Source organism: Pelmatolapia mariae, linkage group LG10_11, assembly GCF_036321145.2.
Source record: "Pelmatolapia mariae isolate MD_Pm_ZW linkage group LG10_11, Pm_UMD_F_2, whole genome shotgun sequence".
Lineage (NCBI taxonomy): Eukaryota > Metazoa > Chordata > Actinopteri > Cichliformes > Cichlidae > Pelmatolapia > Pelmatolapia mariae.
The window spans coordinates 16,103,342-16,122,609 of record NC_086236.1 but is presented as its reverse complement, the minus strand read 5'-3'; the positions used below and the strand labels follow the sequence as shown (position 1 = coordinate 16,122,609).

At 38.2% G+C, this 19,268-nt stretch overlaps 1 protein-coding gene across 2 annotated transcripts; it reads left to right on the top strand.

Annotated features, from left to right (window-relative positions):
* Positions 1–13,239: 13,239 nt before the first annotated feature.
* On the top strand, positions 13,240–17,598 carry LOC134637975 (pyruvate dehydrogenase E1 component subunit alpha, mitochondrial-like). 2 transcript variants are annotated; one of them, XM_063488576.1, is made up of 11 exons: positions 13,240–13,287; positions 13,705–13,773; positions 13,847–14,020; positions 14,222–14,348; positions 15,278–15,369; positions 15,511–15,603; positions 15,780–15,935; positions 16,464–16,535; positions 16,611–16,678; positions 17,056–17,164; positions 17,434–17,598. In XM_063488576.1, exons 1-11 carry the CDS (start codon positions 13,240–13,242, stop codon positions 17,596–17,598), a joined length of 1,173 nt encoding a protein of 390 aa, XP_063344646.1. The 2 variants fall into 2 exon arrangements, with proteins under 2 accessions (XP_063344646.1, XP_063344647.1); XM_063488577.1 differs by lacking the exons at positions 13,240–13,287; positions 15,511–15,603 and having other exon boundaries at positions 13,720–13,773.
* The last annotated feature ends 1,670 nt before the right edge of the window (positions 17,599–19,268 follow it).

The window sequence follows — 19,268 nt, the reverse complement described above, 5'->3', positions numbered from 1 at the left end:
GAATCATAGACTCTAACTGCTGGGTTGAGATTAAATTAAGTTCAGTTTGTAAAGTTAATCTTTGTTTATACAGATCTGGAGAGGGGGTTGTAGAGTGTTGCTCATCCAATTGCGAAATAAGGTGTATCAATTCAGATAGACGTTTCTGTTTCTGTTTTCTAGCATATGAACAGTATGATATAATATTGCCCCATAAGAATGCTTTTAAGTTTTCACAAATCGTACTGTAGGCCATGCCAGGCGTAATGTTTGTTCTTATAAAGATATCAATTTGTTTGAAAAGATATTCCACAAACTCTTTATCTGACAAAAGAAGAGGATTGAGTCTCCAGGAGTACACAAAGGGATCATCCGGGAAGCTGAGTTCCAAAACAAGTGGACTGTGATATTACTGTGCTATTGTATTTACAAGTCTTGATATTAGGAAGCAATTTTTTGTCAAAAAAAAAAAGTAATCTATATGAATCTTTTGTCTGACGAGCGATCTAGTGCTAGATCCGTAACAGTATTCATGGCTCCTCCAAGGATCAATTGGTGTGTATCAATCTGTGGAAGGGAATGAAGAAAGTAACTGAAAAATTTTGAGTCATTCCAATTTGGAGCACTCAAAAAAAGTGAAGTATTAAAAAGGGATCCTGTCACAAATACATAGCGACCATCTGGGTCAGCTGTTGTGTGAGAGACTATAAATGGAATATTCTTATTGATCAAAATTGCTGCGCCTCTGGCTTTACCACTGAATTTGGAATAAAAATGTGTCCAACCCAACTTCGTCTTAATCTGGCATGGTTATTATTCTTAAGGTGTGTTTGTTGAAGAAATGCTACATTTCAGTTGACTGCTCGCTGCAGTCTCTGAGCAACTAGCCTGTGCTCTTTTAGCAGACTGCTTAGGAGGTATTTTACTTCAGGATAAGCCAAAAAGACGGAAAAAACAACAACTAAAACAATGCTGACTTTCTTAATAGAGCTTAAGGAATCTCTGAAATAGGGCCACAATAGGTGAACCATAAAGTAATTTAACAAATAACTGGGACCTCGTGGTTTGCGTGTCTACTCCATAACGTGCCCCTTACTCCGGCTCCAACACATCAAATCTTGAAGCGTGGGATACTGTTTGTCTTTTTTATTTTTACTTGTGGTGTACTGTGAAGGTACGCTCTGTAAGGTTGCATCTTTAGCCTGAGTATGAATCTCAAAAAACACTTCCTTCATTGAGGAGACAAAACTATTCACAGTAGATTGGCTTAATCCAGCTGCCCTGAGCTGTGCAACAGCAGAGGCACACATATCCAAAGTGCTCTTATTTGACCTTTTCAACTTTTCAGATGTTGTGGGTGTTTCTTTTACATGAGTTGACATCACCTCCCCTGTAATGCTAACTTCTTTAACTTCCACATCAGGCTGTAGATTAACATCAGTGTCAGACTGTTGGTCAAAATAGTTAACATGTTTGGTATTTAAATGTTTTCTAAAACCTGTGGTTTGGATGAATGTGTACATGTTGTGAAGCATGGTGTTGTAAGATGTGCCAAACACAAAATGTGCTTTAAACAGTTCATCAAAAGCACCAAGTGAAGAGGTAGACTTGCATGGTATGCCATTGTTGTCAAGAATAATGAAGAACCGGTGGATGTCATTCTTTTTCACCCCAACAGCCAGGAGGTAGGGTTGAGTGCTGGTAGTGATGGCATCAAGGTGCTCTTGGATATTTGCTCCAGTCTGACAAGACAAATACAGACAAGCAATAAGAATCAAGTGTTTCTTAAATTGGTAATTCATAACATAAAAACAGAAAAAAAAACACAAACCTTCTTGAAGACCACAAGATGCCTTTCTGCTTAAGAAGCTGACACATTTCTTGGTCTCTTCTGACCCTGACCGGATGGTGGAATCAGATGTAATACCAATAGAATTGCTGAGAGGTCACTGTCCCAGCCTGCAAAAATTATTTGTTTTTAATAAAGTTGAATCATCATCATCAGCAACACATTTCAATGCCAGAATACAAAAAGGATAGCTGTTCTGTGACAAACATTATATATGCTGTGAATGTGCTAATCAAAGAAACAACAGCTCACCAATGTCAGCATTAAATTCAGTGGCATCCTCAGGAGAGTCAACTGCCAGCAAGAGTTTTTTCAGGTCACTGGTAGAGGGAAGCTTTCTGCCTTGTTGGATAATCTTTCTTTTGAATGTTGTTGGCCACCTCTTCAGCAACCTGCCTGATACATCCTCACCAAACATCAGTACAAAATCCTGTTCCATCTGTAACAGGGATAGAGAATAGTGTGTTTACATTGTCAAAGTAATGGCAAATATTCACCAAGCCTTTGATATCTTTGAAATGTGGAAAAACAGACAGTATGTTGCTTGACAGCAGTGGGTCAAGGACCATGTTGTGTCGATAACCAAATGTCAACTTAATCTTCTTCTTGACTGTGTCTTCATCAGCTGAATGTTTCATCAGAGAGATTGCTTCCTTGCACTCATCCTCACTCAGTAACTTCTCTGTAACAAACTGCAACTCTCGTCTGACAGTTGGTCCACCACACTGGACTTCACCCGATGATCCATCTCCTGGTGCTAGACAATACGAAATACAGCTTTATCAAAACTAATAACAACATTTGATAACCATTATTAATACAGAACCACAATTTGGAACTGTATTATGTATTTCCACTGAATTATAAGTGTTACCTCCAGATGATAATCGCCTCCCTCTAGCAGTCCATCTCTGTATGGTTTTAATCCTCCAGGCCAAGTACCCAGTGCCACTTTCGCAATCATAATAATGTTCCTTGGAGAGTGACATGTACAGACATTTTGTTTATTCATTTATCAGTAAGTTATGTAACAATGAACAGTTGATAAGGACATACATTTTGGCAGGATTTAAAATGTTTAAATGTGATTTTAGTTGTATCAGTTATTACTTTGAGCTACTTACATAGCCATTTTTGGAGTACGGGTCACTGAGGTAAGGGAAAAAGGTTACAATTCCTCTGGCATACATTTCTTTTACCTGTCGTGGTGGTGATGTACTGCAAGATCAAAAGGAAAAGGACTAGTCAGCTTCCCTGGAATTAATAGAGATTTAAAATCATTTGAAAATGATAGCAAAATCAAAGGGCCAGAAATAAATTACCCATTTTTTTCTGTCAAGTCAGCTACCAGTATGTTGACCATTTTTCTTCTGGTTTCATCCACCAGGGACTTGGTCCGATTGTATTCATTTATTATACGTTCTCCACCAGGTTTGCTGGTGAGAATCGATTCCACCAATTGGAAAACACAATAAAAAACATTCTACATGTTGATATAACCACAGTTCAGAGCACTTAAGCTACAAACAAAAATGACACTGTTAGAAGAATGTGGAAATCTGCTAACTCTTACTTGCTTAGCTTCTGCCTCCAGCTTCTGACGTTTCCTAAAAGGGCTGTCTGAAAGGATGACCGTATCCTGTGAATCTGATGAATGTGGCGATAATAACTGGGACTGCTCAGGAGACAATTCTGCAGCAGATGTTTCCAGACCTCAAAAACAGGAGCAAAACAAATCAGTTTACATGGTCCCTCCACTGACACATTTTATAAACTCTTTTTAATAAACAATGTAATAATGATACTAAAAAAAAAAAGAAAGACATCCAGTGAAACACACATCACTCAAACAAACCTGTTTCATATTTGATGGTTAGTACCCCAGTTGTATGGAGGACCACAAGAGCCACGCGCATCGAAATAAAAATGTCTGTGCTTAAATAATGAATTGTAGAATAAATTCTGCAATTGTAAATTCATTTTTGAATTCCAATTTAATAAACTGCATTTCAAAATCCTTTTTCCAATTGCACTTTAATAAACTGCATTTTAAAATCCTTTTTTCAGTTGCACTTTAATAAACTGCAGTTCAAAATCCTTTTTCCACCTGCAATTTAATAAACTGCAGTTCAAAATCCTTTTTCCACTTGCAATTTAATAAACTGCAGTTCAAAATCCTTTTTCCACCTGCAATTTAATAAACTGCAGTTCAAAATCCTTTTTCCACTTGCAATTTAATAAACTGCAGTTCAAAATCCTTTTTCCACCTGCAATTTAATAAACTGCAGTTCAAAATCCCTTTTCCACCTGCAATTTAATAAATAAATTAAATTGCAGGTGGAAAAAGGATTTTGAACTGCAGTTTATTAAAGTGCAGGTGGAAAAAGGATTTTGAACTGCAGTTTATTAAAGTGCAACTGAAAAAAGGATTTTAAAATGCAGTTTATTAAAGTGCAATTGGAAAAAGGATTTTGAAATGCAATTGGAAAAAGGATTTTGAAATGCAGTTTATTAAATTGGAATTCAAAAATGAATTTACAATTGCAGAATTTATTCTACAATTCATTATTCAAAAATGAATTTACAATTGCAGAATTTATTCTACAATTCATTATTTAAGCACAGACATTTTTATTTCGATGCGCGTGGCTCTTGTGGTCCTCCATACAGTTGAGGGATCTGTTACTATATCCTTAAATATATCATCATCCAACTCAGTCCCTGAACTATAAAAAACTTTTACACCTTTTGTTATGGCTGGCATACCAAACTTTGCAAATGCTGGAAACAGGCACACAACTTTGTGTAAACAAAAAGATTACATGACATTTAATGTTTTGTACCCTAAAATGAAGAACATTTCAAGATACTTTTTCAAAAGTGACTCAGATAAATAAAAACTAAATTATTAAGCACCACTAACATGCTTGATAAGTGGTAGACTAAAAGGAGTGACACTCACATTATACAGTTTTCCCACTAAATATACATTCATTGTTAAGATGATTCCAAAACGCAATTCATTTTCAATTAATTATAAAATGCAGTTTAAAGAGAATAAATAACAAAAAGAACTTAAAGCACCTCGAACACCTTTTTTATACAATGTTGGTTTCTTACCGGCAATCAAAACTCCTCAAGGCTTGGCTCAGATACTCTAACAAATTTCTGCACACCTCAGAGTTTTGCTTTAAGCAACATGCTTCCTGTAGACAGTAATTTCTTATAGTCAGCGCTCTTCATTGAACTACAGTAAACAGAAAATGTGAATATTAAAACAGTCCTATAAATACCATATGTAAAACAGCCTTGCAGTGTTATTTCTTACACTGTATGTTACTTTTATGTCAGTGTAACAAGTAGGGCTGCCACAAACGATTATTTTGATAGTCGACTAGTCACCGATTATTTTTGCAATTAGTCGACTAATCAGGTCATGCATCCATTGGACGTAAAACGTACAGCTTATTGCACCAGCATGCATCTGCTATTATATAACTATCATTAGCTTACAGCTTTAAGTGTTTAAGGTATGTGCTAACTAAAAATAAAGACAAGATGATAGTTTATTAAATTTTAATGAAATTTGCAGATTGTTTCCGTGGAGTTTAATAAACTCAGCCGTCTGCTCCTTGCTATCTAAAATATAACAGGACACCGGAGTAAATTCTCGAGCATCTCACACTTCTGATAATCAGTTGTCTGCTTGACGTTTATTCAGCTGTGTAAAAACTATAACTTTAATCTCAGCCAAACCGATTTACTCAGGAACAAATAAAATACTAAAAAAAAGCCAAACAATAATATTTTTAAGTTATCTAAGTGACTTATATATGTTTAACCTGAGTAGCGAAAGACGGCGGTGGGTTTGAAAACGATTTGCCGGGAGTCCGGTGTTCTCACGGGCTCTAGTGAGCCTTGCCCCCGGCTAGCTATCGAGCTAGTGGGTAACAGACGTGTCCAAAAACGTCGGAGCGCTTTTGAAAATATGTGGTGTCTTGATAAACTGAGCAGATACTTGAGGTTTACACAGTTACATTCTCGCCTGAAAATATATTAAACGTTTATTTTGTGACCCAGAAAGAATAATAAGAGTAATATTAAAACTAACTAGCTGCCGCCATTGTTGGAAACTGAGCTGGGCTGCGCTATGAATTCTGGGACAGAGCTACTTCTTCTTCTTCGGGGTTTAACGGCAGCTGGCATCCTTGTACATGCAGTGCTGCCATCTTCTGTTTCAGTCCGTTATTACACTCTTAAATCCTACTACTTATTCCTGCGTCTTTTGTGGTCTTACAAAGCTTCAAACGACGCGTCGACTATTAAATCAGTCATCGACGATTTTGATAGTCGACGTAATCGTGACTAGTCGACTAATCGTGGCAGCCCTAGTAATAAGGTGTTTCAGCCCTTTGGCTGTAGTTTTTAAGCCCTGTACTAAATGAGTATTTCATCTACATGAAATATATTCCTCAATACAAAACTAAAATAATTACTAGTACGTTTTACTGTTTGTCTGATCTAACTTAGCACTAGGGAGTCAGTATTTTGTTCATCTTTAGTTTAACATACCGAACAGTCTGGTATCCAAAATGGAAAAAGGTAACTTGTGTCAATACCATCATTTTTTTAACATCAAGTTAACTCACTACAAATACAAACACTGTCATCATCAAACTACTAAAAGAAAACATTACAAACTGAATCCTGGACATTTTGCATACTTTATCAAGCTGCTGGTTGTAATCCTGTAACTGTAAAATCGCCGAAGACAGCCAAATTGAAATAAGACAATAACCTTACTGAAAACGACCGCTATATCTAGGTACCCCAAAAGAAGTGAAAGATGTAACATTAGTGTAAAATGTTAATTAGTTAATGCTTGCCTTACATAATTTAAAATGTAATAATAACCAGGGAACAGCCCGCACACCAAGGTTAGCCAAAATGCTAGTTAGCTAGCTAATGTTAATATGTAGCTAGCCAACACATGGAGATTTAATTTAATGGAATTTCGAACATGCTAGAACACAACACAATCACCACTACACACTGAAATAAATGTTGATAGCTTTACAGTCTTAGCCAACACTGATATCAGTCAACTTTTTTAGCTAATTAACAACCTTACGTTAGCATAGAGACAGTGTCACATTTGCTTCTGGTACAAAATGAAATATATAATAAACATGGACAAAAGGAATGTAACCTTATTTTAACATGCAACCTGTGTTTAAAATGTCAAATTGTTGGTTTAATAAGTGAATATGAACAACTTACCATGTAACTGAGGTGAAGAAAATGGCGTAGTGAAAAATCCTCTCTCGGTTTGAAAACAACTCTGTGGTGGGAGGAGCTTTCTAGAGTAATATTCACACTGCGTCCTTTAACTCTGCGAATTATCACCCACACTGGGGGGCGTTTTGCTCCAGCTGTTTTTATAATGACTCTATTAGAGTAAATACACTTTAACACTGCTAATTTAACACTGGGAAATTTACTGTGTACCCTGGCACTTGTGCAGGTGAAGCCAAAGGCAAGATATGCTTCATCATAGTTTGTAATATTTAGCTTGGAAGAAAGTTGGTTTGGAAGCATATTTGGCTATGAGGAAACCCAGGCTCTCAGAGAGGCATAAAATGTAAAAAGTATAATTAGAAAAAGGTCGCAAAGGAAATTGCATATATTTGTAAATGAAATCTAAAAAAATTTACAATTGGATTATATGTGGCAATCTTAGTTTATTTTAATTTAATTAATCTCTTTAATGATTAAGCATTTTTGACTAAATACAAACAAAATCAAAAATTATTGTTTCATCATGGAATATATACAATCCTTCATTATCACTGAAATGTGAGATTTACTCATAGCAGATGCTAATGTAGAGTTCCAAGGAAGAACACGTGACTACAGAGTATCTTCATTACTAGTAGATACTTGTAGTTCAAACACTGAAATGTAGCTGTAACGATGATAACAGGCTCATCTTAATCACCAGATGTTCTCATTGTAATTTGTTGCTTTATTTCTGGATCATGTGATTTGAATACAGTGGCATGTGCTTTTTACTGAGTTGAAATTTAGAGGGGAACATCCACATGGTCTGACACTTTGTTCAGTGCAGTTTACTCATCTTTTGGCTCGTGCTCAGATCAGATCATCTAAGGAACCCTCTGTTATCCATGTTCTTCTGTGTGCTCACATTGGATACATTTTCAAAAGCTTCTTAAGGAACTAAAGTTGGTTAATGTGATATGTCCAAAATATTTCTGTTATACAAAAAAATTGCTATTGAAACTATGTCATCTATACTCAACCTATTCGAGATGTATGTGGTGAGATAAGTTGTCTCACCCACACAGACCAACCAAAAGTAAAGGAGCTGCCAGCCATGATTTAATTATGTGTCATCTATATCACACAGCAGTTTGCTGTTACTGGGGTGACAGAGCAGGCTGGACAGTTTTGTTTAAAAAAGTCAACAGTGCAAAGTTGTGAAGTTAAAATAAAACTGTCAAGTCAGCTGTAAACAGCCATGTTGGCTGTACTTATGTTATTATTTTCTTGAGTGTCCTGCTTTAACAGACAGGCTGCGTTAAATGAGCAGCCTAGCAACATGAAAACAAGCTCCGGATAAGCATTTCGGGTGACAGATTTCCTGGTGGCCAGCTGTGAGTTTAAATAAGTTTATGGGCCTCTTAAAATCAGCTGACAAGCTGTGATTCTGTCAACCTGTCATTTGTTTCTCATGCTCACCTTACAGTATTTATAACACGGGGATGCACATGCAGCTTTTCCTTTTCTCTCAATATCTCTCTCTTTGCAAAGCATGCTTTTCTACACCTTCATTTGTCTATTTTAATTCAATTCAATTCAATTTTATTTATATAGCGCCAAATCAAAACAAAAGGTGCTTTATATTGTACAGTATATCCTATAATAATAGATACAGAGTAAAACCCAACAATCATATGACCCCCTATGAGCAAGCACTTTGGCGACAGTGGGAAGGAAAAACTCCATTTTAACAGGAAGAAACCTCCGGCAGAACCAGGCTATTTTAAAAGTTTTTATTTATTTGTTAGTTTTGTATACAGTGTATCTTTACAGTTCCATTTGTTGATTGATAGATTTATTTGTATATAGGTAAACTGATGATCGCTGAGGCCAAACCAAGAAACTGTTTTCCACCACTTCAAAGGGGAGGGGTGATGTGGTCTGAGTGCTCCAGTTATGTAACAGTGAGCGACAGCTGAGCAGGAACTAGTTTTTATGTGGTTTTCACACTTGCAACTCCTCGAGTGGCTTCCTCACTCACTTGCTCACATTAAAAAGCACACATTAAATTGTACTGATGTTTCAATCTCCAAGCCACAAAATAAATAAACATATATATCTTAGAACATGTGAACACCAATGTTGTTGACAGCCATAAGATGCATTTTTAAGCAATAAAATATGAGTGTCTTAGAAAAACGTTTTGACTTCTCAGGAATTATGGATAAAAGATGAGCCTAGTATGAGGATGCAGGTAAAAACAAGACCTTTGTGCAGTAACTTTTCTTTTGCATGAGAGTTGAAATAGGTTAATAGAGCTCTCAGAATTTGCACATCATGTAGAACTGTCATTTACACTTCATGCTCTCGCTGCACTGTTTATATCTGGTATCTCAAACTGCATGTATTTACACATGCAGCCTCCTCTTCTCACACTGCAAGGCCCACGTCTCTACATGTAGGACATTTAGACGAGCTGCACAGTGCACTGGACGATCAAAGGAAAGGTGGAGGAGAGAGGGAGAAAATAAAATAAAAGATGGAACTATATGGTGGCATGCCATTCAGGGAGCAGATCAGAGAGCAATTGTTAATTATAGCAAAATATATAATTTTAAATAAATAAAATTGTTATAATATCCAGGAATCGGGGATGCAAAACTACATATTTCCACTAATTTTCCTAGCAATATTTCTAACAACAGTAGATCATAAAACATATCTACATTTGCCACAGATATATATTACATAATTATTAACATAAACTGATGAAGTGTGCTTAAGGTTGATTATAACCAGTGTTCATTAGGAAAGTTCTTTGCATCAGTACAGTTCAGCTGGGATAAGTGATGGATGGAGGGAACTTTACAGTATTCTGCCAAGAGCAGCACAAATTAGTGACTCAAAAATCCAGTGTGAGTTCATGTTCCACGCAAGTGTTGTTCTCTTTGCAAACAGCTCCCAACTCAGATAAAAGACAGGAGGATGACTGAAAATCAACACGCTTATTTAAGAAATAGCTCTTCTAATGTAAATTGCCGAGCACTGTGCAAAGTAGTCTTCAAGATTAAGACTATCTTCGACTTTGATTAAGAGTTATTCCAAGGTGAGCTGCATCATTATAAACTATCCACCATATAAACCTGAAATTTGTGTGGAACAGCTGATCAAAAATACACAAACACTATTTTCCATCAGACCACGAGCCATTGCAGTTACTATGTTTCTGTGCCACATGTGTGAATGTGTACATGCCTTCTTAGTTTTAATAGCACAATGCAAGAATCAGCTTAACAAATATCAGCCAACAAACAAATTGTATGCATTGAGTTGCACATTATGTCTACTAAAGGTCCTGCTGCTGTACGTCCTAAGGTGAGAAAAGAATGAGAGCTAACTTCAGCTGATCACAGCTTGTACACTAAAAAAGTCTTCTGGAGATAAATAATAATAATGTATATTTTATTAATCCCGTAGGAAATTAGTCCTCTACATTTGGACAGCCACCAAGCTAGTACTCTAGGAGCAGTGTGTAGAGATAGTAGTTTGCTCAGGGGTACCTCAGGGTAGCCGTTTGGTGGATTTGAACCCCCAACCTTCCAATCATGGGGCAAACTGAGTGCTTTTTTTAGACATATAATTTACACTGAAATAAAGTTTGCAATTCCATGTGCTAACATTTTATTATATTCATACAGCGCGAGATTCAGTTTGTGTTGCACAAAAATAACTGGTAGAAATATCCTAAGAAAAAAAAAACAACTTTTACTTTCTTTGAGTACATTTCCAAGCATGCACTTTTTCACTTTTACTTGTACAGATATTTTGTTGGTGTACTAAATTACAACTTCCAGGTACTGTACTTTCCATGAGTAGTTTTTACTTTTTATTTTTACTCCATGCATTTTTAAATAAATATCTGTACTTTCTATTCCTTTTCAAAACAGTCTTGTTACTTTTGCTTTAACACATTTGGGGGTAATTATTTTATCATCACGTCAAACCTATTTGAGCCTTAACAAACCAACAAACATTAGCAAACTGCACACAAATTGTTTGTGTGCAGTTTGTCACAGTGTGTTGCTAACTAAAGGTCCAGCTGCTATATTTCACAGGAAGAGAAAAAAAAGAAAGCTAACTTCACTCAGAGATGGAGAAAGATAAGAAAGAGCACAGGAGAGGAAGAAGAGAGGTTAGATTTAAAGATAAGGATGGCTTATTTAAAGCTCACGTGTAAGTCCTCATGTTTTTAAATCAGATGTGACATTATGTTTTTTTTTATATTGTGAAACATGCTGCAAAACAAACCGAGGCACACTAACAGCTATTTAACCCTTTCATTATGACAACTTCAATCTGGATTATTCATCTTTAGGCATGGAAAGATTGTAGACTGTACCTAATCAGTTTAAATATTTTATTAGTGTATCTGTACTTGTAGCTGAGAGTGCATGATGGATTTGGTACGGGGCAGGAAATCAAAACAAAATAAAAATAAATGAGTGACATAGATGTAACCATTTTACTGTGCAGAGCAATGCTTATAGCCTGTGCAAAGTGCATATGCTGTATAGTAGAGAGAACTTATTAAACTCTACAAAGACATTTAAAAAAAATTAAAATGAATGTGGACAATGTGGACAATGTGGACAGTGGTGGTAGGCACTGTTGCCTCACAGCAGGAAGTGCATTCAGTGATCGTGTGTGTAAGTTTCAAGCTACAAACCGATCGCCTGCTCAGTAGATTCCCAGGTCACACACTTGGCTTGGTATTGCCATCTCCATCACAATTTAATGGCTGAAGATCACATTTAATAAAAACAGATGATGTTGTATTGTTTTGCTCCCCAGAGCTCTGCTCTAATTTAACCTGTTTTTCTTCCTTTCATCAACTTTAATTCATTTCATGAAAGTGTGCAGTGATATTTTTCTCCTAATTTTTTTTACAGGATCAGGATCTCTGCAGTCTGATCTCACTCACCAGATTTCAAAAACCTCGGGCATCTACCTGGAGGACCAAGGACACACCGAGGTGAAGTTATAGCGATCATGAGTTTAACAGCTGAAACAGCTTAAAGAAGCATTAAAGAATTGCACTGTTATGCTATATAGGTAGAGTTGCCAACTCCCTGAAAAAAAAAATAAGGGACGCCTCATGGCCAGGGCTGGGAGACCCGATTGTCTTCACCCTTCCCAGTGTGGGGAATTTCTTAGCTCTTTTTTTTGTGTGTGTAATTATTTTTTTAACCATTTGACAAAGTGCGTCCCTTTTCAGCTCAATACTTTTGTTTCTAAATACGGAACGATTCTGTTTTTCAAGGGACGGTTGGCAACCCTATATATAGGTGAAAGGTTTTATTGCAGATATGAAACTAATGGTTGTGATTGATTCTGTAACACAAATGTATACAAATGCCTTTACAAAGTGGATAAACATACTGCAGAAACGTATAGGTCATATCTAAAAAGGCATTTAAACTACCATTATAACTGGCAGGGACCACATCCTCAGTTGGACTGAGAATATCTCTTCAAAGACATGTAGGATGTAACAGAAACCGATCAAGGCCTGAGACTGTGGTTACATCAGTATGACAGCAGCTCCCAAGTTAGTTAGGATCCTTTATTTTATTTTATTTTATTTTAAAAATTGATTTCAAGGATCCTAACAAGCTCATGCAGCAATTTTCCTTGTTTAAAAAGTATACAACACAGTATGAAATGTGGCAACCACAGTGAGCCAAAAACGGCTATGGCCAAGTTTTATCACACCAATTTTACACCTTCTACACAATAATTTAACACCCTTTACTCAATAAAACACACCCCATTTATCAGGGCACACAGATCACCTGAGAGTATCAGGCTCTTCATGATCATCAATAGTATGTCTATATTTTCTTTTAAAATCAACAACATCCAATCCTTTAATCAGTAAACTGTTGACGAACTCCACTCCTTCCAGCAGGTGCAGTCACTTTACCCTGATTACCTCCAGTGCTTTCACTTCACTCTGTGCTATACACATCAGAGAGATTGCAGTCAGCTGTGTTTTTTAGCTGCCAATATTTAAGACAGGGAAGCGGCCCTAAGCCAGAAGGACAGTTGTGTCTTGGGTTAGTGCAGGTAAAATGTTGGCCACTATTGCAAGTGTGTTTCGAGGGACTGCCCAGAGGAATGCAAGTACCGAGTTTTTTTATTTTATTGTGACCTGAGTTAAAGGCATTGTTTTGTTATTTTTGTTGTTCTTGTTTTTATTTAAACATTAAAATTTTAGCCCTAAAACATTATTATTTGCGCTGGATAAGAACTCTTAACTTATTTCAGATGATGGCTTGAGACTACTGGAAACTGTGACAGTCTGCTTAAAGACTGTTCAGTGTATGGCTTAACTATAAACCTGGTTCTATGAAGGAGAAATTATTATTATATTGGCTTGTTGGGGAAACAACCACTAGTTTTAGTTGAGTTGAGTGGCTAATGATTAATGGGAACAGCACTCGAGAAAAAATGTCTTTGAAGCATCATGATCTCTGTGGCTGTCTCAACATGTGACATAGCTTTTAAAGACTAAGTGCTTAAATTTGTTTCAACAGGGTGCTGCACTGATTATGTCAGCACGCACATTCACTGAATTCACAACTCAGGCTACCTTTGAAATAAAGGTAAGATTGACATTGAGGTCTTGAACACAGACTGACACTTGGCACTCTGACTCATAGGTGTTTGCTTCTCCAGAAATGTGACCTCTTCAAGCTGGATGAGGGCCCTGCCACTCAGGTGGTTCTGACTCGTGATGAGGGTCTGCAGTACTACCGCACAATGCAGCTCATGAGACGTATGGAGCTGAAGGCAGATCAGCTGTACAAACAGAAGATGATTAGAGGGTTCTGTCACTTGTATGATGGCCAGGTTGGGTTTTTTCTTCATCTACAATGAAACTCGGGGCTGGTATACATTGAATATCTGCTAAAGATATGAAACTGGCTTTGAACTGTAATCTGACATGAAATCGGATTGCAGTAACACAGTACTGTTACTGTGAAATACTTTTTGGCTACTCTTCAGAATCTCCTTTAGATCCAGACATGTGAAGCTGTTTTCTCATTATAGGAAGCCTGTGCTGTTGGTCTTGAAGCCTCAATTAACTTGTCAGACCACCTGATCACAGCATATCGTGCACATGGCTACACTTACACCCGGGGAGGGACTGTCAAGGAGATCATGGCTGAGCTCACTGGTGAGTTGTTGAAGACTAAAGATCAGTAAACATGGGACTCATTTTGACGACTTCACTGTGAACGTGGCAGTTGTAAGTGTTCAGTTCTTGCTAGAGTAACTTGACAGGTTTTTAATCTTTCCCAAAAGTCAAGCTATTGAGGTTCAGAAACTTAAAGAATATCCTAAAGAGCCCAGTACATGGAGTACTACAGTTACAAGATGATGACAATAGAAATGTCTCCCTAATTGGATGAAGGTGGCACAATTATTTATTTTATACTTATTTATTCTATCCTGTTCTATTTATATTATTAATCTAGGTTTTACCTAATATTGATTTTATTCTTATTCATTTTTTATCATCTTACTCTATTTATATTTATATTGTATCCCGTTCTTATTTTATCTTTTTACCCTGTATATATCCTTATTGGGTCATATCTCCAGTGTTTCCTCGGAGGGGGCTCTCTGCACTGGGGCTGTGATTGACCATGGCTGCTGGGCTCTGTGGGTCCTCTCAGCCTGGCTGGGGGGCTTCTTTGCCTCCCTCCTGTGTGCCCAGCCTGGAGGCTGCGGTCTGTGACTGGCTCCCGGTGCAGACGGCTCCCTGTGATAGTTTCCTCACTTGGCTCATGCGTACCCAGCCCAATTTTACTGTTTAAGTGTGTGTGTGTGTGTGTGATCGCTTATGTTAATGAGAGTGTGGGGAGTGAGTTGGAGGGCGGGGTGGGCTGCTTTTAACCATGTAAAGCACTTTGTGCTACCTTTTTGTATGAAAAGTGCTTTATAAATAAAGATTGAATTGTGGCTTGCCCTGCTTGACCTTGGTGGTTTATTCCCTGAGATTAAGACTCTAGGAAGTTTTTGGCATCACTGAATCTAGGAACAAATATCAATAAGTGTACTCTGATGGAAATGCTTTCGTTATATCATGTTTTCCATGCACAGGCAGAAGAGGTGGAATTGCAAAGGGCAAGGGAGGCTCTATGCACATGTACTGCAAAAACTTCTATGGTGGAAATGGAATTATTGGTGCTCAGGTAAATGTCATCTACGTGTCTTAGTACTGGTCTTTTTGCCTTCTATGGTTTAAGTATGTCAGATGTCATTGGTTTGGAACTGACACTTGTTGTACATTTAGACTTTAACACTAATGTCCACACAATGTGGGGCTTCTCTAGGTTCCTTTGGGTGCTGGTGTAGCACTTGCCTGCAAGTACCTGGGCAACAATGAGCTGTGTGTCTGTCTCTATGGTGATGGTGCTGCCAACCAGGTATGTAGTTTTTATTTTGTACGTAAATGGGTTGAAGAGCAACACTTGGCTCTACACGGCCAGTATCAGTCAAATTTGTACTGAATGCACAACATGACTAAACTCTGGGAAGTCTTGAAGCTGTAACGTCACAACTTTGCAGGACAACCTTTAAAAGCCTTGTGTATATTCCACAGGGCCAGATCTTTGAAACATACAACATGGCTGCTCTCTGGAAGCTACCTGTTATCTTTGTCTGTGAGAACAACCGATATGGCATGGGCACCTCAGTGGAGCGAGCTGCAGCCAGCACAGATTACTACAAGAGAGGAGAGTTCATTCCTGGTCTGAGGGTAGGGGGTCTGGCATGCTTCGACACATCTTTCATTACTTGTAGAATAGTGCAGCTCAAAATGACAGTTGCTCTCATTTTGCAAAACCTGATGTCTTGCACTCTTTAGTCAAAATGCCAATTATTCAATCTGGGTTTGTTTAGTCACAATTACAAATGCATGCCTGAACTTTTTGTTTCAAACACAATGCACACTAGCTGGAAGTGAGAGAAATGCCGTTTGGAGAAATGGCAGCCTCAAGTGTTCAGGTAAATGGCCTGTATTTGTATGGCGCTTTACTAGTCCCTAAGGACCCCAAAGCACTTTACACATTCAGTCATCCACCCATTCTCTCACACTGGTCTAATGTTTAAGTCTTGCAGAATTCTGAAGTTCACTATCAGACTGCAATACAGACAAGTATACCTATTCTGACTCATTGTAGGTTTGACTAATTTCAAATGTGTCTGGTGCAACCATGGACTTGCATATGGACCCTGTCAGTTTTTTTTGTAAGATGAGATTAATAACCTCAGTAACTGTGCACAGGTGGATGGAATGGATGTTCTCTGTGTCCGGGAAGCAACCAGATTTGCTGCTGATCACTGTCGCTCTGGGAAGGTATGTTTAAAATGCTTAATTGTCATGTGCAGGATATGAAACTTGGCTCTCTGAAATTCTTTGTCCTTTGCTCAGGGTCCTATTCTCATGGAACTCCAGACATACCGCTATCATGGACACAGCATGAGCGATCCTGGACTTAGGTAAACAAATGTCTAATTGAGCCAGTTTAAGTTGCAGCAACTTAAGTTCTTGTTTAATCTTACAAATGTCCTTTGCCGTGCCTGTGGCTCTTACCTCTGCTCCTTGGTCTCATGTATGCCCTCTGTAGTGGCTAGTTCTGCCTACAAATACTGAAATTCTATATCTTCTGCTAGATTTCTCCATTTGACAGACTTGATGCTTCAAAATGACTAAGTGTTAAGTCTATCAATTTAATTCTAATCTGCATAGAAATGGCTCACTGAAAATTTCAAGGCACTAATTATACACTTTGAGCATCTAAATCACTTTTAAATGCTCAAAGCGCATTTGTTGGCAACCATTGTGCATCCCTACAACTTTCCTGCACCCTCTCTAGCTACCGCACACGTGAGGAGATTCGGGAAGTGCGCAGTAAGAGTGACCCCATCTCCATGCTAAAGGACCACATGCTCAGCCACAACATGGCTAGTGTGGAGGAACTCAAGGTAGGAAATTCTTAAGCTGCAGAAACCAAATTTATGAGCAACACTTCTGACAGTTTAGGCCTTTTCTTTGCAGCGAGTAATGGAAGTCTGACTAGCTAAGCATACCAACATTTGTGATCTCACTTGAACTAGTATTAATGGCATGCTTTACATGTGAGGATAATGAAAGGGCTGCCAACTACATTTAAAATGAGATCCTCCAGGTTTCATCACGTCTTGGAGAATTGCCTCATACTGGAAGATGCCTTGTTTAACTGTCATTTCTGTAGGGAATTGATGTGGAAGTGAGGAAGGAGATCGAGGATGCAGCTCAGTTTGCCACCACAGACCCAGAGCCCCCACTGGAAGAACTGTGCAACCACATCTTCTACAATGAGCCACCTTTTGAGGTGCGCGGCACAAACCCATGGACCAAGCTGAAGTCTATTAGCTAAAGTTCTTCCCCCTCCCCCCATCCTTAATGCACACCATGTACTTTAAACTTGTCCCTCACACCAGAGCCAAGACAACATCAGATTCACTTTACTACCTCAAGTTTTGAAATTGCTACAGTGAAGTGTTAATGTTATCAGTGTTGCAAGTGTAAGATTAATACCTACATTTATGCTCTTCACCATATTTACCTTGGCCAGAGATGTTTAGTGATCTTTTTACTTGAGCCACATTCCTTAAATCTCTGACTCGATTATTTGCTGTGTAATCTGGTAATTTTTGAGGTGCTGTAAATGTTTAGAGTCACAGGATGTATGACCTTAACATGGCTTTGTGCCCCATATGCTTAATAAAGAAGTAAACTTGAGAAAGTGCTTGTCTTCACATGGTAACTTTTCTTGACACAACTGTCTGAGGTTTAATCTGACTCAAGTTGAGCAGATGTGTTTGCATAGTACTCAAATCCTGAGGCCCTTTAAGAGTGGATTCATTTCAGGCTTGACTTGAACCAGATGTGGGTGAACTAGAAATGTGAACCCTAACATTGGGTGACAAGTTTGTGCATCTGTAGACTTGACATGCTTCTGGCTTTATAGACTTTAGGCCAACTTTAACAAACTTTAGGCTTCAGTGTCTTAAAGCGCATGTCTTAAGATTATGGTTGCAGCTCTGACAAAGAACACAATGGTCTATGAATGTCTAGTCTCAATACCTACAAAACTAAGAGGAAAATGGCTTTAAATTATTGCATGAGCAAATATTACCAGAATGGTCTATGTAGCCTTCTCTAAGGGACAATCAAGTACTACCCTACTTGATCCCTTTCCAAAGAAGTCTCTGATTTTTGTTGCATTAGCACGCCAGTGCTTCAGGTTTAGTCCCACTCCACTCACCTAAACTAATGTGGTTGTATGGTGAAAATGCTCCAGGTTGCAGCTATCCTTGCAGCCACTTTTCCTTTTGCCTGTGGGACTCCCAGGTGCTTGCAGCTATTAATGTCTACAGCGTCACCTTCTGGTAGTGGATTCTCCTCAGGCCTGATTACCTTTCAACATGATTGAGCCTTTATTTCTCAGTTGCCTGCAGTGAAATTGGACCCCTTCCAAACATACATTACACAAGTCCCATTGGAGATTGGACAGAACAGGTAGCTTTGAAGCCAAACAATGAAATGTACAACGGAATAGGGGAGTGGAAGGGGGGGGGACTGAGCTCCTGGTAGAGGATCAGTATGAGAACGGAAAACTAACTTCTCAGCACAAAAATAACATGAATCTTCATACCTCAACACCATAAAAAAATCACGTGACAAGCAACAGGGGTGGGTATGTGTTGAAAGTGAGCCGGTGTAGAGTGTCCTTTAACTGAGTTAAGCAAAAGTCAATGGTCCTACAGTCGACGCAGGTGGCCTTGAAGGATGTGAGCAGAGAGTCAAAAATCCCGGGAGAATTATTGTTCCAACCAGCCGTGGGGTAGCCACGGATGAAGGTAATGGTTGTGAGAAAGGAAACAAACAGCATTATTATGACTGAAGAAGTCACTTGGATGAGTGATGAAACATTTCTCACACTGAAAAAGCTACATCCAGATGAACAGAATCAACTTTTGGGGAAACTGCATTTTTTCACAGTTGGTCTAATGTCCGTCACTGGTCACTTGGTCTATCAATTTC

Bases quoted from the DNA above. Each gene is read 5' to 3' on its own strand.
- LOC134637975 (XM_063488576.1), top strand. From the start codon at position 13,240: ATGTTGGCCACTATTGCAAGTGTGTTTCGAGGGACTGCCCAGAGGAAT. The intron at 14,021-14,221 runs GTTGGGTTTTTT...TTCTCATTATAG, and splicing joins GTCACTTGTATGATGGCCAG to GAAGCCTGTGCTGTTGGTCT. The intron at 17,165-17,433 runs GTAGGAAATTCT...TCATTTCTGTAG, and splicing joins CTAGTGTGGAGGAACTCAAG to GGAATTGATGTGGAAGTGAG.